Source organism: Phymastichus coffea, unplaced genomic scaffold (assembly GCF_024137745.1).
Source record: "Phymastichus coffea isolate CEN01 unplaced genomic scaffold, Cenicafe_Pcof_1.1 PCOF00029, whole genome shotgun sequence".
Classification (NCBI taxonomy): Eukaryota; Metazoa; Arthropoda; class Insecta; order Hymenoptera; family Eulophidae; genus Phymastichus; species Phymastichus coffea.
In genome coordinates, this window is record NW_026706840.1 from 2,837,877 (window position 1) to 2,861,728 (window position 23,852).

Genomic DNA, 23,852 nt, shown 5'->3' on the forward strand with positions numbered 1-23,852 from the left:
GATCCAAGAAGATTATTATTTTCATAGTCATCATAGTACATCACTATCGGCAACACACATTTATCTCCAAATCTAGTACATTTTTTTCTCCAATATTCTCCTTGAACAAAGTTTGAAATAATTAAATTGTTTGATCTTAAAAAGTTAATATAAGATATAGTTTCATCAAAAACATCAGGCAACTCAAAAAAATTTTTTTAAATTTTTCTCATAGGAATAAATTGAATATTAACAGGAACAAATTTTACTGTTTCAATAAGACCTTTTCGTTCATATTCTTTTCTCTCGCCAATAACAATACTTTCAGGATCAACATAAGTTTTAAATTGCTTAAACCGCTTAAAACATTTATATTCGTTGTCAAAAGAATCCAAAAAAGTAGCAGAAGACTCGATAGTAAGATTAATTTTTTCTTTTATCGAATTGTTTAAATTTAAACTAATAACTTCTGATTGTATATTACTTAGAAGCTTTTTGAAAACATTTTTTGTATCATTTATTATAGATTGAACTCTACTTCGATTGATATCTCTGTATTTGTATAAGTTTGCCACGTATGAAAAACTTATTTTTTCTAAATAATCACTTTTCACGTGCTCCATATCCCTGGCATAAATTTCACTAATATCAACATGGATAGGATTGTCATCATCTAACATTTCAAAATAAGAGTTATCATAACTATTATAATTATCACAATAATCAATGGTGCAATCGCATATTGCAGTACAATTTGTCGAAACACTCGAAGTGTCATTTTGTTGTTGTATTTGTTTACTTGATTCTACAGATGAATTCGAAATATTTTTTTCTATACCATGCTGTCTTTTTACATGAGCTAATAGAGATCGAAAACTTGTATAACATCTAGTACACTCATCGAATATACATCTAAAACTATTAACATTCTTATGAAAGATTTTAATATGATCAAGTAATAGTGATGTTTCATCGAAAGTGTCACTGCATAAATAGCACTGCTTCATTTTACTAATTAATTTACTTACTTAGGGCGCTTTGAATTATTCCTAATAAAATCTGAATGGATATATTGTTAAAATCTGTAGAGAGATGAAGGTCAAATAAGCATTTTTGCACAAAAAGCCACAAGCTTGATGAATTTTCTGAATAAGAACAATCGAAGGTAAAGTAAATTTGTAAAGCAGTTTTAAACGCACTTAAGCAATTGCTCTGTGTATACTGTTGATTATTAATTATTACGCTGTAATTGTTTATCTTAGTTTTCTCACCTACAGCCAATACTATTGGTTGAAAGGTATGATTGTTTTTTTGTAGTCGAGCTTGTAGATCTTATATAGCTGGTTCTACATCACTTTGAGTCTATATATTGAGCAAAATTATAAATAATAATTTAATATTATTATGTAATAGCTAAGTTTCGCATGAAAATGTTGGTAAAATCCATACAGCTACATGAAGAAGAAAAGTTTCACGACGTTCTTGAAGAGATAACTTATGAGGTCGTTGATTAATTCCTTCGTCACTTTTTCTTTTCTTGCTACGTTGAGAAGAAATCACATAAGGCAAAAGATAAAATATTAAAAAATCTTCTTGATCTGAAATTTAGAAAATTATAAATAATTTTTTATCTTTTCTAATTAGTCACTTATTAACATTTTTGTTTTCTTTTTAATTTATAACAGATTAATGAATGAGTGTTTACCCTCATTAAAAATATCCAAGGTTAAAGCACTGATTAAGCCTTTATCTTCTATATTACCTGTAGCATTTCGCAACTGGAATTTGATGCACTGTTTAATTTTCAACCATTTATCACCACTAACAATATTAATGTTTGGATGCAATTTTCCAAAGTCCTGCTTTATCTGGAAAATATTTTTTATAAGTAGAAAATTAAACATTAAAATACATATACATTAATATGATGGAATTGTACCAGATCCAATCCTTTTTGCACTTTCAAACACAAGTAGTTGTTTAAAAATTCAGCTGTTGAAAGCTTATCAATTTAACATCGTCTACTTTTTGCTGCCACTATGAAAACACCCGTGAATATTCTTCTAATTTAACGGGTTTAATATTTTGATAATTAATTTCCTTTGTTTGCATATGTTTTAATTTAAAATATACAAAAGATAAATATGTAGTCTCTATTTTATTTTTATTCATTCTCTTTTTTTTTTCTACCAAATTTTAACACAACGATATTGATTGTAGTATAGGAGATGGTTATAAAATTAACAATTTATACAAATAATTTCAAAACATAACGTATCATGTTCTTAAACCAATTTACTAACATATTTCTATTCTTGCAGTTTATTATCCATGTTAATTATTCATAAATTGAATTTATCGCTAAAATAGAAATCTTACACTCTTTGATATATATTTCGAAGTATAGGAAAATTTAATTTTGTTTCTCTGTAGATTTGTAAGAGTATAAAGAAGAAAGGTGACAGCGGGTTTGTGAAAAAAATTAAGTATCTATGGACAAAACCAAACTCAGAACTACGTGCTGAGGTCGAACATCTTATGGTAGGTAAATGTAATATAGTTAATAATAAAGAATCGGTTTGTTTAAACAAAAGTAAAAACGGTAGAGTAACTGAAGACCATAGAAAAGAGTTTGATGATGACTGTAAATTACAGTATTCATCTAATAATGAGCTTAACTTATTTAATAATATTAATAAGGAGCAACAACTTGCTGAAGATAGAAGTGAAGTGATGAAAAATAGTGAAGTTTCAAGTGATGAAATAGAAAATAAATTAGAAGATATCGTTGAGTCTGATGGCTTGCACCATTACAGACAAAAAAATATTATTGGTGATGGAAATTGTTTATTTAGATGTTTATCTGACTTTTTGTATGATGATCAATCTTATCATGAAAAAGTGAGACAATGTATAGTTGATTACACAACGAAAAACTGGGAATCAGAATTATCGTCAGTGATATATTCTAATCCTAGTATCGTTAAATATAATGATGCTACTCATTATAAAAACGTAATGGGAAAATTAGGAGAATACGGGACTTTGTATGAAATAGGAGTTTTTATCAAGATATATGGAGTTAATATGAAGGTTTTTATTAAAAAACCAGGTGACTTGTATATAACTAAAGTAGATGAAAATACAACTGACTCTGAAGATCAACCTTGCTTCTATATTTTATTGCTTGGTAATCTGGTGGAAGGTCATTGGGTTGTCTTGGATAAAATATTGAAAGACACCCTTACTATTGAAGAAAATAAAGATGATCCTGCAACAATTTTGGAAGATACACAAATAGAAAAATATACAAGTGAAAAGGAAATTGATGATCCTTATTCCTTTGTATATAAAAATAATAAGATTAATATAGAAAGTGTTGTGAAATTCCCGACTGGTGAAATGAAGGCAAAAGAATGGAAGAGAGAAATAAAACCAGTTTCACGCAGAAATTTCTTTCGTAAGTCAGAAAGTATAGACAGCGACTTTGAATTGTCTGAGTTCGATGAATGTGAAAGCGTCAATAGTGATATTTCTAAAATAAAACCAAAGAAGAAAGAAAAATTTATTTATGATATAGGTTCAGTCCAAATGCCGTCAGCAGCATTAAAAGATGATATAGGGATTTTTGACGATGACAAAATCAGAGTAGCCATTGAACAATGTCTAGTCGAAGATATGAGATGTACATGTAGATTACAATTTTATGGAGGTGTGCGTTATAATCAAAGAGACATAGTTGCATATGCTAAGTGTGGTCAAGCTCAACACAGCGCACAGTATAAATTCAGGTTTCATCACACGGATGATCTCGTAGCTGTCTTAGAAGTATCGTGTACAGAAGAACTAAAAGTAGTTCATCAAGTTAGTCCGATGACACGATGTTTTAAATCATTGAGAAAACAACTGCGCAAAGAATGGGCTGAAATATGTGGAAGAGGAGGCATTTCAGATCATATGAATAAAATAATTACCAAAATTGACACAGGTCTGTACGAAGACGGCCACTCGCAAGAATTAAGAAAAACGTCAACAGTCTATAAGGCCGTATCTGAATTAAAAACAAAAAATCGGTGTAAATTGGAGTCAATGGACTTATCCGATCTTTTTCAATTGTGGATGGAACATGCAAAACTGAAAGATCCTTTTTTGCGAATAGTACAACTGCCATTAACTGCTATCATGCATGCAGAACAAGAGTTGAATGTATTAGCAGAAATAAAAAATGCAATACTTCATATAGATGCGACGGGATCTGTAGTACGTAATCCACAGGACCTGAATTGTAAGAAGATCTATTACTATAATATATTAATAAGACATGATGCAGCAATAGTCAAAATAACGCATATGATCACATCTGAACATGGCGTTTCATCAATTAGTAAATGGCTAAAAGAATACAGAAATTTTGCAATGGAAAAGTTAAAAAGATGGCCAATTTTACGATGTATAGTTACTGATTGGTCATGGGTATTCATTCACTCATTGCTGTTAGAATGGAACAATATTCTATTACCGAAGTATATAGACATTTTGTATACTTTCTGTGCAGAAGGTGTATTACCACCTAAAGGATTTATTATTGTAAAAATATGCTGTGCCCACTTTGCACACGCAGTTTCACGATCCTTGAAAGTCAATTTTTCACGTTTTGTACATAATAAAATGCACGACCAAAAAGAAAAAAAGAACGTACAGAGTTTCTTGTTAGATTGCATTTGTTTATTAATATTGTGCAGAAATCTTGTTGAAATTGACGAAATATTTCAACACATTTGTAACGTTTTACTGACTACAGAAGAAAAAAATGCGAATGATAGTATCTATGCATTGCAGTCATTATTGATTAAAAAATCAGATTTAATCCCGAAACATGAAGATGACGACTATAAAGAAAGTGAACGGGATGTTGGCAACACAAATGAAGATTATGAGATAGTGGCTAGTGAAGATTTATTTAACCGTGCCACCTACAAACAATCACCATTTTATCAACGTTATTACCAGAAATATATTGCAATCTATGGTAGTAAAATACAATGCGAAGAGGAAATTCCAAAAACAGTTTCGAATAAATACTTTGCTCCAGAATTTGTTGAATACGCTATAAAAAAATGGATTCCGTATATAGTGATGTGGAGTGGATTAGATTTGGATTTAGTAGATAATACTATCTCAAGAGTAAGTAATGCTTACATCGAAAGCTCCACAAAAGTTATGAAAAATAAAGTTCTAAATGGGAATACTAGGTCTTGTATTGGTGATGTAATACGCGTACTAGATAAAAGCAGACAAGAAACGGCAGCTTTCATTAAACTTAACCCATGTATAAAAGGAACCAGATTATCGAATAAGAAAGCTAAATATCCAGCAACTATTGCTAACCCGTACTTAAAAGAGACGTGGGATAGAAAGTCATCAGCAGACACTAAGATAAATATCAAAAAGCATAGTAAAAAGAACCATCTTAATGCATCAACTATTATTCATGAAGCAAAAAAATTACGTAAAGTAGAAGAAAACTTAAAGAATGATTTGGAAACAAAAGAGTTACAGAAAGTGAAGATTAATGAAAGAAAAATAAGTAAAAGTAGTATAACTGCGGCGAAAATAGAGTTGATGCCACAGAAAATATCAGAAAATTATTTGCAAATACGTGCTCTTACGGCCACCGATAAAAAGAAGAAATTAGATAAATCAACGAACAAAAGAAAATTCGAAGGAGATGATCGTCAAAATCTTGACATAATAGATCTTACTAATAAAGACAAAGAAATTACGCGTGAGACAATCCCAACACAGGATGTAAAAATTAATAATATGAATATTGATAATCATTCAGAAGAACAGATGAAAGAAGATATACAAAAAAACAGTACTAAATTCGTGGAACACGATGAAAATGATGAAAGAAGAGTTGTAGAAAAGTATCCAAATAAAGTTGTCAAAGATGCAAATTATTACTTTAATTCTCGTTCTTATAATGTTGCTGTAACTAAATATAAAAGCCAGAAATTAGTAATAATGAATACATATGAATTAAGAGCTCAAGAATTTCATACACTAAAAACTAAAATATGGATAAATGGTATAGTTATAGATTCTTATGTAGCTACCTGTATAGATGAATGGAAAGGTGTAACTTACATATCTACAGATAATACATCGATAATATTAGGAGAATACAGCGGAAGGAGGAAATGCACAGATCGAAGAATAAATACAATTACATTTCCTATTGAAAACCTATTACTAATGCCTTATTTACTAAATAGTCATTGGCAATTATTTGTTGCAAACATAAGTGAAGAAAAAGTATGTGTTTTAGATCCTTACGGTAAAGGTGACGATGAAGATCGAGCTACAAAGGCATTTGAAAACTTTATCAAACATACAAACTCATCATTCAATCAGTTACAAAAGATCCAATGGAAAAAATGGAAGATTGATAATCGTCCATACCAAAATTGTAACGATGGTCACAGTTGTGGATCATACGTAATGTATTATCTTGAGTGTTTAGGTTATGCAAAAGATTTCAACCTCACATTTGATCCTGATAAGTACAGGTTAAAAGTAGCACATAATCTTCTGTTACTATCAGATAATATGGAAAATATTTGTATGTGTTGCTTTTCTAATATAAAATCGGAATCAATCCAATGCAAATATTGTAGACGAAAATGTGAAAAAAGATGTTTGCAGTACACAAGTATTGATACGGATGAAGAAGAGAATGTTACAGTTTACAGGCGGTTTAAAAAAAGAAAAATTGAAAATGAACCAGGAGAAAACGAATTATTTATTTGTAAACTTTGTAGGAAATATTTTAAAATCAAATAAAACTTCCAAAGTACTTATATAATCATCAAACTCATGGTCTATTCAGTTTCAGCTACAAAATCAGATTTATATCTGAGAATTATAAGTTGTAAAAACAGTAAGTCGTTGGACTAAGATTGATATAAATCTAAAAAATTCAGTTAATTCAAATTATTGCTTTTAACATTTCTTGAATATTATAATTATTGAAAATATTAATCATGACAATAAAGAATTGATTGATTATTTATAGATTTATATTGTAAAACAATCCGCATTTTGTTCTACAATTAACTAAAATATATTTACTGCATGATCGATGTAAAAGTTAATAAGAACAATGCAGGAAACCTACACAACAGTGTTACGCAAGTCGATAGACTAAGAACAGTGAAAAAACTGAAGTAAATAAACCGATTCTAATGCAGCCATGTTAATATAAACCAAAACATTATTAACATGAAGGTCTCAAGCCCTTATGAATACAGAGAGAAAATTGGTTTTTTACAATAAAATCATAACTAAGAATTATTAACAATATATTAAATTACAAATGTTATATTACAAATTATAATTAATAAATGTAATAAAAAGTTCACAATAATTAAATAAATAGTTAAATGTATATATATACATATATATAACCACATATTACACCATTAACTACTATGTATTATATATATGTATACACATAATAAATTGAAGCAGAACTAGTGTAAATTAAAAATATTTATCTTCTTGAATGGATTTGAGGACAATTTCATGTTCTTTCCCAGTATAAAACTGCTCATTTCTTATTTGCAGGATAGTCAACTATATATTTGTTACATATAATATATATGTAACAAATTTCTATACACCATTTCTTTACATACATTCCACATTTATAAACAATAAAAGTGAAAAATTAAGTGGCTAATAACAAATGGGAGAATTGAAACTCTACATTTCTTTGATCGTGTATATTGTTAAATTATATTGTTAACTTAGGGGTAGTAGCGTATCGTTCCGATCGCTCAAACTTTGTACACCAGTTCTCTACATGTCATTCAACAATAATATACAAAAAAATTAAAAAAAGGAGTGGCTAATAACAAATGGCAGCCCGAAAACTGCGTATTCCCTATATGTGTTTAGTTGTTAAATTAACTTAGGGGTAGTTGCGTATCGTTCCGATCGCTCAAACTTTGTACACCAGTTCTCTACATGTCATTCAACAATGATATACAAAAAAATTAAAAAATGGAGTGGCTAATAACAAATGGCAGCCCGAAAACTGCGTATTCCCTATATGTGTTTAGTTGTTAAATTAACTTAGGGGTAGTAGCGTATCGTTCCGATAACTCAAACTTTGTACACCAGTTCTCTACATGTCATTCAAAAAATAATATACAAAAAAATTTAAATATCGAGTGGCTAATAACAAATGGCAGCCCAAAAACTGCGTATTCCCTATATGTGATTAGTTGTTAAATTAACTTAGGGGTAGTTGCGTATCGTTCCGATCGCTCAAACTTTGTACACCAGTTCTCTACATGTCATTCAACAATGATATACAAAAAAATTAAAAAAAGGAGTGGCTAATAACAAATGGCAGCCCGAAAACTGCGTATTCCCTATATGTGTTTAGTTGTTAAATTAACTTAGGGGTAGTTGCGTATCGTTCCGATCGCTCAAACTTTGTACACCAGTTCTCTACATGTCATTCAACAATGATATACAAAAAAATTAAAAAAAGGAGTGGCTAATAACAAATGGCAGCCCAAAAACTGCGTATCCCCTATATGTGATTAGTTGTTAAATTAACTTAGGGGTAGTTGCGTATCGTTCCGATCGCTCAAACTTTGTACACCGGTTCTTTACATAACATTCAACAATAATATACAAAAAAATTAAAAAAAGGAGTGGCTAATAACAAATGGCCGCCCGAAAACTGCGTATTCCCTATATGTGTTTAGTTGTTAAATTAACTTAGGGGTAGTAGCGTATCGTTCCGATCGCTCAAACTTTGTACACCAGTTCTCTACATGTCATTCAACAATAATATACAAAAAAATTAAAAAAAGGAGTGGCTAATAACAAATGGCAGCCCGAAAACTGCGTATTCCCTATATGTGTTTAGTTGTTAAATTAACTTAGGGGTAGTTGCGTATCGTTCCGATCGCTCAAACTTTGTACACCAGTTCTCTACATGTCATTCAACAATGATATACAAAAAAATTAAAAAATGGAGTGGCTAATAACAAATGGCAGCCCGAAAACTGCGTATTCCCTATATGTGTTTAGTTGTTAAATTAACTTAGGGGTAGTAGCGTATCGTTCCGATAACTCAAACTTTGTACACCAGTTCTCTACATGTCATTCAACAATAATATACAAAAAAATTTAAATATCGAGTGGCTAATAACAAATGGCAGCCCAAAAACTGCGTATTCCCTATATGTGATTAGTTGTTAAATTAACTTAGGGGTAGTTGCGTATCGTTCCGATCGCTCAAACTTTGTACACCAGTTCTCTACATGTCATTCAACAATGATATACAAAAAAATTAAAAAAAGGAGTGGCTAATAACAAATGGCAGCCCGAAAACTGCGTATTCCCTATATGTGTTTAGTTGTTAAATTAACTTAGGGGTAGTTGCGTATCGTTCCGATCGCTCAAACTTTGTACACCAGTTCTCTACATGTCATTCAACAATGATATACAAAAAAATTAAAAAAAGGAGTGGCTAATAACAAATGGCAGCCCAAAAACTGCGTATCCCCTATATGTGATTAGTTGTTAAATTAACTTAGGGGTAGTTGCGTATCGTTCCGATCGCTCAAACTTTGTACACCGGTTCTTTACATAACATTCAACAATAATATACAAAAAAATTAAAAAAAGGAGTGGCTAATAACAAATGGCCGCCCGAAAACTGCGTATTCCCTATATGTGTTTAGTTGTTAAATTAACTTAGGGGTAGTAGCGTATCGTTCCGATCGCTCAAACTTTGTACACCAGTTCTCTACATGTCATTCAACAATAATATACAAAAAAATTAAAAAATGGAGTGGCTAATAACAAATGGCAGCCCGAATACTGCGTATTCCCTATATGTGATTAGTTGTTAAATTAACTTAGGGGTAGTTGCGTATCGTTCCGATCGCTCAAACTTTGTACACCAGTTCTCTACATGTCATTCAACAATGATATACAAAAAAATTAAAAAAAGGAGTGGCTAATAACAAATGGCAGCCCGAAAACTGCGTATTCCCTATATGTGTTTAGTTGTTAAATTAACTTAGGGGTAGTTGCGTATCGTTCCGATCGCTCAAACTTTGTACACCAGTTCTCTACATGTCATTCAACAATGATATACAAAAAAATTAAAAAAAGGAGTGGCTAATAACAAATGGCAGCCCAAAAACTGCGTATCCCCTATATGTGATTAGTTGTTAAATTAACTTAGGGGTAGTTGCGTATCGTTCCGATCGCTCAAACTTTGTACACCGGTTCTTTACATAACATTCAACAATAATATACAAAAAAATTAAAAAAAGGAGTGGCTAATAACAAATGGCCGCCCGAAAACTGCGTATTCCCTATATGTGTTTAGTTGTTAAATTAACTTAGGGGTAGTAGCGTATCGTTCCGATAACTCAAACTTTGTACACCAGTTCTCTACATGTCATTCAACAATAATATACAAAAAAATTTAAATATCGAGTGGCTAATAACAAATGGCAGCCCAAAAACTGCGTATTCCCTATATGTGATTAGTTGTTAAATTAACTTAGGGGTAGTTGCGTATCGTTCCGATCGCTCAAACTTTGTACACCAGTTCTCTACATGTCATTCAACAATGATATACAAAAAAATTAAAAAAAGGAGTGGCTAATAACAAATGGCAGCCCGAAAACTGCGTATTCCCTATATGTGTTTAGTTGTTAAATTAACTTAGGGGTAGTTGCGTATCGTTCCGATCGCTCAAACTTTGTACACCAGTTCTCTACATGTCATTCAACAATGATATACAAAAAAATTAAAAAAAGGAGTGGCTAATAACAAATGGCAGCCCAAAAACTGCGTATCCCCTATATGTGATTAGTTGTTAAATTAACTTAGGGGTAGTTGCGTATCGTTCCGATCGCTCAAACTTTGTACACCGGTTCTTTACATAACATTCAACAATAATATACAAAAAAATTAAAAAAAGGAGTGGCTAATAACAAATGGCCGCCCGAAAACTGCGTATTCCCTATATGTGTTTAGTTGTTAAATTAACTTAGGGGTAGTAGCGTATCGTTCCGATCGCTCAAACTTTGTACACCAGTTCTCTACATGTCATTCAACAATAATATACAAAAAAATTAAAAAATGGAGTGGCTAATAACAAATGGCAGCCCGAATACTGCGTATTCCCTATATGTGTTTAGTTGTTAAATTAACTTAGGGGTTGCTAATAACAAATGGCAGCCCGAAAACTGCGTATTCCCTATATGTGTTTAGATGTTAAATTAACTTAGGGGTAGTAGCGTATCGTTCCGATCGCTCAAACTTTGTACACCAGTTCTCTACATGTCATTCAACAATAATATACAAAAAAATTAAAAAAAGGAGTGGCTAATAACAAATGGCAGCCCGAAAACTGCGTATTCCCTATATGTGTTTAGTTGTTAAATTAACTTAGGGGTAGTAGCGTATCGTTCCGATCGCTCAAACTTTGTACACCAGTTCTCTACATGTCATTCAACAATAATATACAAAAAAATTTAAATATCGAGTGGCTAATAACAAATGGCAGCCCGAAAACTGCGTATTCCCTATATGTGTTTAGTTGTTAAATTAATTTAGGGGTAGTAGCGTATCGTTCCGATGGCTCAAACTTTGTACACCAGTTCTCTACATGTCATTCAACAATAATATACAAAAAAATTAAAAAAAGGAGTGGCTAATAACAAATGGCAGCCCAAAAACTGCGTATTCCCTATATGTGATTAGTTGTTAAATTAACTTAGGGGTAGTTGCGTATCGTTCCGATCGCTCAAACTTTGTACACCAGTTCTCTACATGTCATTCAACAATAATATACAAAAAAATTAAAAAAAGGAGTGGCTAATAACAAATGGCAGCCCGAAAACTGCGTATTCCCTATATGTGTTTAGTTGTTAAATTAACTTAGGGGTAGTAGCGTATCGTTCCGATAACTCAAACTTTGTACACCAGTTCTCTACATGTCATTCAACAATAATATACAAAAAAATTTAAATATCGAGTGGCTAATAACAAATGGCAGCCCAAAAACTGCGTATTCCCTATATGTGATTAGTTGTTAAATTAACTTAGGGGTAGTTGCGTATCGTTCAGATCGCTCAAACTTTGTACACCAGTTCTCTACATGTCATTCAACAATGATATACAAAAAAATTTAAAAAAGGAGTGGCTAATAACAAATGGCAGCCCGAAAACTGCGTATTCCCTATATGTGTTTAGTTGTTAAATTAACTTAGGGGTAGTTGCGTATCGTTCCGATCGCTCAAACTTTGTACACCAGTTCTCTACATGTCATTCAACAATGATATACAAAAAAATTAAAAAAAGGAGTGGCTAATAACAAATGGCAGCCCAAAAACTGCGTATCCCCTATATGTGATTAGTTGTTAAATTAACTTAGGGGTAGTTGCGTATCGTTCCGATCGCTCAAACTTTGTACACCGGTTCTTTACATAACATTCAACAATAATATACAAAAAAATTAAAAAAAGGAGTGGCTAATAACAAATGGCCGCCCGAAAACTGCGTATTCCCTATATGTGTTTAGTTGTTAAATTAACTTAGGGGTAGTAGCGTATCGTTCCGATCGCTCAAACTTTGTACACCAGTTTTCTACATGTCATTCAACAATAATATACAAAAAAATTAAAAAATGGAGTGGCTAATAACAAATGGCAGCCCGAATACTGCGTATTCCCTATATGTGTTTAGTTGTTAAATTAACTTAGGGGTTGCTAATAACAAATGGCAGCCCGAAAACTGCGTATTCCCTATATGTGTTTAGTTGTTAAATTAACTTAGGGGTAGTAGCGTATCGTTCCGAACGCTCAAACTTTGTACACCAGTTCTCTACATGTCATTCAACAATAATATACAAAAAAATTAAAAAAAGGAGTGGCTAAGAACAAATGGCAGCCCGAAAACTGCGTATTCCCTATATGTGTTTAGTTGTTAAATTAACTTGGGGGTAGTTGCGTATCGTTCCGATCGCTCAAACTTTGTACACCAGTTCTCTACATGTCATTCAACAATGATATACAAAAAAATTAAAAAATGGAGTGGCTAATAACAAATGGCAGCCCGAAAACTGCGTATTCCCTATATGTGTTTAGTTGTTAAATTAACTTAGGGGTAGTTGCGTATCGTTCCGATCGCTCAAACATTGTACACCAGTTCTCTACATGTCATTCAACAATGATATACAAAAAAATTAAAAAAAGGAGTGGCTAATAACAAATGGCAGCCCGAAAACTGCGTATTCCCTATATGTGTTTAGTTGTTAAATTAACTTAGGGGTAGTTGCGTATCGTTCCGATCGCTCAAACTTTGTACACCAGTTCTCTACATGTCATTCAACAATAATATACAAAAAAATTAAAAAAAGGAGTGGCTAATAACAAATGGCAGCCCGAAAACTGCGTATTCCCTATATGTGTTTAGTTGTTAAATTAACTTAGGGGTAGTAGCGTATCGTTCCGATAACTCAAACTTTGTACACCAGTTCTCTACATGTCATTCAACAATAATATACAAAAAAATTTAAATATCGAGTGGCTAATAACAAATGGCAGCCCAAAAACTGCGTATTCCCTATATGTGATTAGTTGTTAAATTAACTTAGGGGTAGTTGCGTATCGTTCCGATCGCTCAAACTTTGTACACCAGTTCTCTACATGTCATTCAACAATGATATACAAAAAAATTAAAAAAAGGAGTGGCTAATAACAAATGGCAGCCCGAAAACTGCGTATTCCCTATATGTGTTTAGTTGTTAAATTAACTTAGGGGTAGTTGCGTATCGTTCCGATCGCTCAAACTTTGTACACCAGTTCTCTACATGTCATTCAACAATGATATACAAAAAAATTAAAAAAAGGAGTGGCTAATAACAAATGGCAGCCCAAAAACTGCGTATCCCCTATATGTGATTAGTTGTTAAATTAACTTAGGGGTAGTTGCGTATCGTTCCGATCGCTCAAACTTTGTACACCGGTTCTTTACATAACATTCAACAATAATATACAAAAAAATTAAAAAAAGGAGTGGCTAATAACAAATGGCCGCCCGAAAACTGCGTATTCCCTATATGTGTTTAGTTGTTAAATTAACTTAGGGGTAGTAGCGTATCGTTCCGATCGCTCAAACTTTGTACACCAGTTCTCTACATGTCATTCAACAATAATATACAAAAAAATTAAAAAATGGAGTGGCTAATAACAAATGGCAGCCCGAATACTGCGTATTCCCTATATGTGTTTAGTTGTTAAATTAACTTAGGGGTTGCTAATAACAAATGGCAGCCCGAAAACTGCGTATTCCCTATATGTGTTTAGTTGTTAAATTAACTTAGGGGTAGTTGCGTATCGTTCCGATCGCTCAAACTTTGTACACCAGTTCTCTACATGTCATTCAACAATGATATACAAAAAAATTAAAAAAAGGAGTGGCTAATAACAAATGGCAGCCCAAAAACTGCGTATCCCCTATATGTGATTAGTTGTTAAATTAACTTAGGGGTAGTTGCGTATCGTTCCGATCGCTCAAACTTTGTACACCGGTTCTTTACATAACATTCAACAATAATATACAAAAAAATTAAAAAAAGGAGTGGCTAATAACAAATGGCCGCCCGAAAACTGCGTATTCCCTATATGTGTTTAGTTGTTAAATTAACTTAGGGGTAGTAGCGTATCGTTCCGATCGCTCAAACTTTGTACACCAGTTCTCTACATGTCATTCAACAATAATATACAAAAAAATTAAAAAATGGAGTGGCTAATAACAAATGGCAGCCCGAATACTGCGTATTCCCTATATGTGTTTAGTTGTTAAATTAACTTAGGGGTTGCTAATAACAAATGGCAGCCCGAAAACTGCGTATTCCCTATATGTGTTTAGTTGTTAAATTAACTTAGGGGTAGTAGCGTATCGTTCCGATCGCTCAAACTTTGTACACCAGTTCTCTACATGTCATTCAACAATAATATACAAAAAAATTAAAAAAAGGAGTGGCTAATAACAAATGGCAGCCCGAAAACTGCGTATTCCCTATATGTGTTTAGTTGTTAAATTAACTTAGGGGTAGTAGCGTATCGTTCCGATCGCTCAAACTTTGTACACCAGTTCTCTACATGTCATTCAACAATAATATACAAAAAAATTTAAATATCGAGTGGCTAATAACAAATGGCAGCCCGAAAACTGCGTATTCCCTATATGTGTTTAGTTGTTAAATTAATTTAGGGGTAGTAGCGTATCGTTCCGATCGCTCAAACTTTGTACACCAGTTCTCTACATGTCATTCAACAATAATATACAAAAAAATTAAAAAAAGGAGTGGCTAATAACAAATGGCAGCCCGAAAACTACGTATTCCCTATATGTGTTTAGTTGTTAAATTAACTTAGGGGTAGTAGCGTATCGTTCCGATCGCTCAAACTTTGTACACCGGTTCTTTACATAACATTCAACAATAATATACAAAAAAATTAAAAAAAGGAGTGGCTAATAACAAATGGCAGCCCGAAAACTGCGTATTCCCTATATGTGTTTAGTTGTTAAATTAACTTAGGGGTAGTAGCGTATCGTTCCGATCGCTCAAACTTTGTACACCGGTTCTTTACATAACATTCAACAATAATATACAAAAAAATTAAAAAAAGGAGTGGCTAATAACAAATGGCAGCCCGAAAACTGCGTATTCCCTATATGTGTTTAGTTGTTAAATTAACTTAGGGGTAGTAGCGTATCGTTCCGATCGCTCAAACTTTGTGCACCAGTTCTCTACATGTCATTCAACAATAATATACAAAAAAATTTAAATTTCGAGTGGCTAATAACAAATGGCAGCCCGAAAACTGCGTATTCCCTATATGTGTTTAGTTGTTAAATTAACTTAGGGGTAGTAGCGTATCGTTCCGATCGCTCAAACTTTGTACACCGGTTCTTTACATAACATTCAACAATAATATACAAAAAAATTAAAAAAAAGAGTGGCTAATAACAAATGGCAGCCCGAAAACTGCGTATTCCCTATATGTGTTTAGTTGTTAAATTAACTTAGGGGTAGTAGCGTATCGTTCCGATCGCTCAAACTTTGTACACCGGTTCTTTACATAACATTCAACAATAATATACAAAAAAATTAAAAAAAGGAGTGGCTAATAACAAATGGCAGCCCGAAAACTGCGTATTCCCTATATGTGTTTAGTTGTTAAATTAACTTAGGGGTAGTAGCGTATCGTTCCGATCGCTCAAACTTTGTACACCGGTTCTTTACATAACATTCAACAATAATATACAAAAAAATTAAAAAAAGGAGTGGCTAATAACAAATGGCAGCCCGAAAACTGCGTATTCCCTATATGTGTTTAGTTGTTAAATTAACTTAGGGGTAGTAGCGTATCGTTCCGATCGCTCAAACTTTGTGCACCAGTTCTCTACATGTCATTCAACAATAATATACAAAAAAATTTAAATTTCGAGTGGCTAATAACAAATGGCAGCCCGAAAACTGCGTATTCCCTATATGTGTTTAGTTGTTAAATTAACTTAGGGGTAGTAGCGTATCGTTCCGATCGCTCAAACTTTGTACACCGGTTCTTTACATAACATTCAACAATAATATACAAAAAAATTAAAAAAAAGAGTGGCTAATAACAAATGGCAGCCCGAAAACTGCGTATTCCCTATATGTGTTTAGTTGTTAAATTAACTTAGGGGTAGTAGCGTATCGTTCCGATCGCTCAAACTTTGTACACCGGTTCTTTACATAACATTCAACAATAATATACAAAAAAATTAAAAAAAGGAGTGGCTAATAACAAATGGCAGCCCGAAAACTGCGTATTCCCTATATGTGTTTAGTTGTTAAATTAACTTAGGGGTAGTAGCGTATCGTTCCGATCGCTCAAACTTTGTGCACCAGTTCTCTACATGTCATTCAAGAATAATATACAAAAAAATTAAAAAAAGGAGTGGCTAATAACAAATGGCAGCCCGAAAACTGCGTATTCCCTATATGTGTTTAGTTGTTAAATTAACTTAGGGGTAGTTGCGTATCGTTCCGATCGCTCAAACTTTGTGCACCAGTTCTCTACATGACATTGAACAATAATATACAAAAAAATTAAAAAAAAGAGTGGCTAATAACAAATGGCAGCCCGAAAACTGCGTATTCCCTATATGTGTTTAGTTGTTAAATTAACTTAGGGGTAGTAGCGTATCGTTCCGATCGCTCAAACTTTGTGCACCAGTTCTCTACATGTCATTCAAGAATAATATACAAAAAAATTAAAAAAAGGAGTGGCTAATAACAAATGGCAGCCCGAAAACTGCGTATTCCCTATATGTGTTTAGTTGTTAAATTAACTTAGGGGTAGTTGCGTATCGTTCCGATCGCTCAAACTTTGTGCACCAGTTCTCTACATGACATTGAACAATAATATACAAAAAAATTTAAATATCGAGTGGCTAATAACAAAAGGCAGCCCGAAAACTGCGTATTCCCTATATGTGTTTAGTTGTTAAATTAACTTAGGGGTAGTTGCGTATCGTTCCGATCGCTCAAACTTTGTGCACCAGTTCTCTACATGACATTGAACAATAATATACAAAAAAATTTAAATATCGAGTGGCTAATAACAAATGGCAGCCCAAAAACTGCGTATCCCCTATATGTGTTTAGTTGTTAAATTAACTTAGGGGTAGTAGCGTATCGTTCCGATCGCTCAAACTTTGTGCACCAGTTCTCTACATGTCATTCAACAATAATATACAAAAAAATTTAAATTTCGAGTGGCTAATAACAAATGGCAGCCCGAAAACTGCGTATTCCCTATATGTGTTTAGTTGTTAAATTAACTTAGGGGTAGTTGCGTATCGTTCCGATCGCTCAAACATTGTACACCAGTTCTCTACATGTCATTCAACAATGATATACAAAAAAATTAAAAAAAGGAGTGGCTAATAACAAATGGCAGCCCGAAAACTGCGTATTCCCTATATGTGTTTAGTTGTTAAATTAACTTAGGGGTAGTTGCGTATCGTTCCGATCGCTCAAACTTTGTACACCAGTTCTCTACATGTCATTCAACAATAATATACAAAAAAATTAAAAAAAGGAGTGGCTAATAACAAATGGCAGCCCGAAAACTGCGTATTCCCTATATGTGTTTAGTTGTTAAATTAACTTAGGGGTAGTAGCGTATCGTTCCGATCGCTCAAACTTTGTGCACCAGTTCTCTACATGTCATTCAACAATAATATACAAAAAAATTTAAATTTCGAGTGGCTAATAACAAATGGCAGCCCGAAAACTGCGTATTCCCTATATGTGTTTAGTTGTTAAATTAACTTAGGGGTAGTAGCGTATCGTTCCGATCGCTCAAACTTTGTACACCGGTTCTTTACATAACATTCAACAATAATATACAAAAAAATTAAAAAAAAGAGTGGCTAATAACAAATGGCAGCCCGAAAACTGCGTATTCCCTATATGTGTTTAGTTGTTAAATTAACTTAGGGGTAGTAGCGTATCGTTCCGATCGCTCAAACTTTGTACACCGGTTCTTTACATTACATTCAACAATAATATACAAAAAAATTAAAAAAAGGAGTGGCTAATAACAAATGGCAGCCCGAAAACTGCGTATTCCCTATATGTGTTTAGTTGTTAAATTAACTTAGGGGTAGTAGCGTATCGTTCCGATCGCTCAAACTTTGTGCACCAGTTCTCTACATGTCATTCAAGAATAATATACAAAAAAATTAAAAAAAGGAGTGGCTAATAACAAATGGCAGCCCGAAAACTGCGTATTCCCTATATGTGTTTAGTTGTTAAATTAACTTAGGGGTAGTAGCGTATCGTTCCGATCGCTCAAACTTTGTGCACCAGTTCTCTACATGTCATTCAACAATAATATACAAAAAAATTTAAATTTCGAGTGGCTAATAACAAATGGCAGCCCGAAAACTGCGTATTCCCTATATGTGTTTAGTTGTTAAATTAACTTAGGGGTAGTAGCGTATCGTTCCGATCGCTCAAACTTTGTACACCGGTTCTTTACATAACATTCAACAATAATATACAAAAAAATTAAAAAAAAGAGTGGCTAATAACAAATGGCAGCCCGAAAACTGCGTATTCCCTATATGTGTTTAGTTGTTAAATTAACTTAGGGGTAGTAGCGTATCGTTCCGATCGCTCAAACTTTGTACACCGGTTCTTTACATTACATTCAACAATAATATACAAAAAAATTAAAAAAAGGAGTGGCTAATAACAAATGGCAGCCCGAAAACTGCGTATTCCCTATATGTGTTTAGTTGTTAAATTAACTTAGGGGTAGTAGCGTATCGTTCCGATCGCTCAAACTTTGTGCACCAGTTCTCTACATGTCATTCAAGAATAATATACAAAAAAATTAAAAAAAGGAGTGGCTAATAACAAATGGCAGCCCGAAAACTGCGTATTCCCTATATGTGTTTAGTTGTTAAATTAACTTAGGGGTAGTAGCGTATCGTTCCGATCGCTCAAACTTTGTACACCGGTTCTTTACATAACATTCAACAATAATATACAAAAAAATTAAAAAAAAGAGTGGCTAATAACAAATGGCAGCCCGAAAACTGCGTATTCCCTATATGTGTTTAGTTGTTAAATTAACTTAGGGGTAGTAGCGTATCGTTCCGATCGCTCAAACTTTGTGCACCAGTTCTCTACATGTCATTCAACAATAATATACAAAAAAATTTAAATTTCGAGTGGCTAATAACAAATGGCAGCCCAAAAACTGCGTATCCCCTATATGTGATTAGTTGTTAAATTAACTTAGGGGTAGTTGCGTATCGTTCCGCTCGCTCAAACTTTGTACACCAATTCCTTACATGACAATAAATAATTATATGCGAAAATATAAAACGATTTAGTGGCTAATAACAAATTAGAGCTAAAAGATATCAATTTTGCTTTCTTACCTGTTTAAATGAAATTAGGGGTGGTTCGGGGTAGTTCCAAGCGCTCAAAATTTTCACTCATGAGAATAATTCACACATAAGAATAAATAATTGTTGTTGAAAATAATTAATTATTTTGTACTAAATAACATATAACAATATTCGAGAATGTCTTAATTTTTAAGGGTATTTTTTAGAGGGTGGTAGGTGATTCCAATAGTTTTGTTTTGGCTTTTTATCATTATTATATTGAATTTCAGCGATTAATTTTGATAAGAAGGCATTTGTCTAAATTTCGTTTTTTTCGTTCAAGTTGAACGTTCCAAACTTCAAACTCATATTATTATTGTTTAAGAGCAGACGACTCTAACAATTAGTGTCTAGTACATGTATGCGACACCAGCTGTGTTATCTGGACCACGGAACGCAGAAATACGGACTGACACCGATTTCCCGCCATTCAAAGCATCAAAGTTATGAACAATTTTTATTTAAAATGAGTAACATTTAGCATAAATGCGAATACGGAGGATGACGGGGGATATTGAAATCTTAATTTTAAGCCATCAATCGTAATTATTCAACAACAATTATTAGAGAAAGAGGCCACTTCCGGTGCCAGGAGAAAATGCCAATTTTCACCCATTTCCCGTTGACTAATCGTAAATGGGAAATTACTACGAGTATCAGGGACAATTAGCGGAATTAATGCCGTTTTCCCATTTTCGCTAGCAATTTCCCATAAAAACCCGGGGGCCATCTTCACAGTCCTAATATTAACCTAATTATCGAGACTTGATTTTGCTACCAATGGCTGCTACAATGCTTTCTAATTTTAATATATTTTACACATGATCTAAAAATTGTTTAATTATTCAATCAAATTCAATAAACTATATTTTTGCTGATAATAGCAATGAATTTAAAATTAATAATATAGTTATAAAGGTTTCTTTATGCTTATTTATTTATTCATTTTGATAAATTTAAATTCATCAATATTATCAGTAAAAATACAGCCCATTAAATACGATCAAATAATTTATAAACTATTATCAGATTACACGTAATATAAGATAAAAAATGATACATATAATAATAATCTTCGGTATAAGTCTGCTTATATAAAGATCTCGGGTTCAAGTCTCGGTCAGGTCAGTACTTTTTTCATTTTTCGTATCTAGTTTAAATTTTATAGAAGCTATACCCACGTTATTTTCTTCATAATGTGCATATATTATTTATTTATTCAATTTTTAAGAAAAAGCCGATTATTGAGTACAATATTTGTACGAATTTTGTGCAAATTTTGTATAAAATTTATACAAAACATGTACAATGCTTATAACAAACTTATACAACTTTTGTACACATTTGTTCCGAAAAACATACGAATTTTTTACAACTTTTATACAAACACACACACACACACCCGCGCGCACAAACACACACACACATCCTGAGAAAGTACACATAAAATATGCTTACTTTACCCCCCATCATTAATACTTCCTCTTACATTATATGGCCTATCAGCGTACATAATTCAAATCGCAATCTAATAAATGGTCGCCGTTCTTGTGTTCCATTTACCTTCTTCGTGCGGATTCTCCTTCATTCCTCTTTGCCTATTTCATTTCCATTCCAATTTATCGTCATTTATTTGATCCTATTTAACAAAACATTAAAAGAAACGATACCCTTTTCATCTCCCGGGACACAGTAAATAATCATGCGATATCACGTGAAATCACGTAGCCTTTCCATTTACCGGGACCTAGAAATGAATAATGTGATATCAATAATCACGTAATATCACATACCATTTCTGTATTCCTGAATTCAGCTAATAAACATGTGATATCACGTAACAAATAACACGATTTATCACGCAAAAATGACACGTGATAAATCACGTAACAAATCATGTGACTTTTTTCAGTAGGGATGTGGATATTTTTAATATAAAGTCAAAGGCTAACATAATAAGGTCTTGGGTTTAAGTCTTGGTCAGATCAGTTTTTTTATTTTTTTCATTTTCCGTATATACAGTTCTATATATACATCTTCTATGGAAGCTATTCACGTTATTGTATCTGCAATATGTGTGTATATATTTTTTTTAATTTTGTTAACAATTAGGAATAAAAAATATCCTGAGAATTATTCAAAATGCACTTAAGAAAAATTTTTTCAATTTTGTTACTAAAAATTAAAAAAGCCAGTTTTGATAAAATAATTTGATAAAATAATTTGATAATAATAAGAAGAAAGTATAAATGAACAATTATTAGTAATTTCATTTTTATCTACGTACAAACCATTAACGTCTTCATTTTACTTGAACATTGCATTAATACACTGTGCAGGTAGTATACTCACATATACACGCATCTAATTATATAAATTTATTTTGTTGTTTTATATAAAATAACAACATTTTCACATGAATAAATTATATGGAATTGGTGAGTATAAAAAAGCGAATAAATTTACTCGTATGTATACAATTTATTGTTATTTTATATTCAATATTAAATTATTTATAACTTGAAAAAAGACTTTTTTCTGAGTACAATTATATATTGAAAAGGTGCAATTTAAGACGAATTAATTTGGCTCTCATAATTATATACTTTTTATAATTATTAGCTAACTTTTAGACATCTACAGACTACACCACACCACACAACACACAGAGTTGAAAATACTTATCTCTTTCTGTACTTATAATTCATCCTATTTCTTTCTTCCTATTTTGTGCAAATTATTAACACAAGCAAATAATGAATTTCAGGTATCGGTCATGAAACAAAAATTATGCAAAATAATAATTTTTTATTATTTAATACTTCTTGTTCAGCATGGATACATACACAGCTTTAAATAAAATTCATACAATATATACATGGTTATTTATAACAAACTTGAAGAGTAAGCGAAAAACAAATTATTGATATAGATATAGCAAAAATGTACAAAACATTGAATATGAACTGACAAGAAAATGTGAATGTACAATATAAATATATCTACAAACCTGCAAATACAGTATCCTGAAGATTATATTTTATACCAGCAGTTGGCTTTCCAACTTTTGGAAAATCTTTAAGTTTACGCCCACTGAGTTTCAATTCGCCGCTGAGTTGAGCCTCTTCCAAAGTGCGTTCGAGACTCCTGGTCAGCTGTTTATGTATATGCCCATTCATATTATTGTTAGAGCCATTAACAACGGCAGCTAACGCCATGCTGTATGTCTAAAGAATCCTTAATGCTACTTAAACTTTTGAATAACTTCGATTTATTCGTCCTTTGTTGCTCGACGTTATTGTGCAAAGACCAATCTGATGATGACATATCTGTTTTGTTAAGTTTTGTATTGATAACAACGTTCGAGAATCATTCGATTTTTTCACTTATTTAATACTAGATCAATACAACTCTTCACTATCCCAAGCCCCCAGTACGACTGGCAGTAACGTCCCCCATTTGGCCATTCCTATAGGCACTGTAGCCTACCATATTTTCACCCGGTTCTCTTTCTTCCTCTTATCCTCGTTTGTTTCTCTCTCATACACATATAAGCATAAGTAGATGTGTTTGCCATTCGTCTATACCAGAGATGAATAGGGAGATTGACCTCCCTTACCCCAGCCTGCAAAGTGTAATGGACAGTAAAAATAAAAAATACCATTCGAAACATCTCTAATTGAACTCTCCAAAAATGCTCATTATTTTAATTGAACCTCTTCAGTTGTCCCAAAAAAAATTAAAAACTATGATAATTTTTTCGTTTTTTGTAACTGCGATATCTTTAGTAATACTTAATATTTTTG

At 32.4% G+C, this 23,852-nt stretch overlaps 1 protein-coding gene across 3 annotated transcripts in view; it reads right to left on the bottom strand.

Moving 5' to 3' along the window:
- Nucleotides 1-23,572, bottom strand: part of LOC131662997 (leucine-rich repeat and calponin homology domain-containing protein) — an 858,362-nt gene extending 834,790 nt beyond the window's left edge. For all 3 annotated transcript variants that reach the window (XM_058933049.1, XM_058933050.1, XM_058933048.1), the window contains exon 1: nt 23,057-23,572. In XM_058933049.1, the coding sequence (XP_058789032.1) occupies nt 23,057-23,264 (208 nt within the window). In that variant the 5' untranslated portion in view covers nt 23,265-23,572. The remainder of the gene's footprint in view (nt 1-23,056) is intronic.
- Nucleotides 23,573-23,852: the final 280 nt, after the last annotated feature.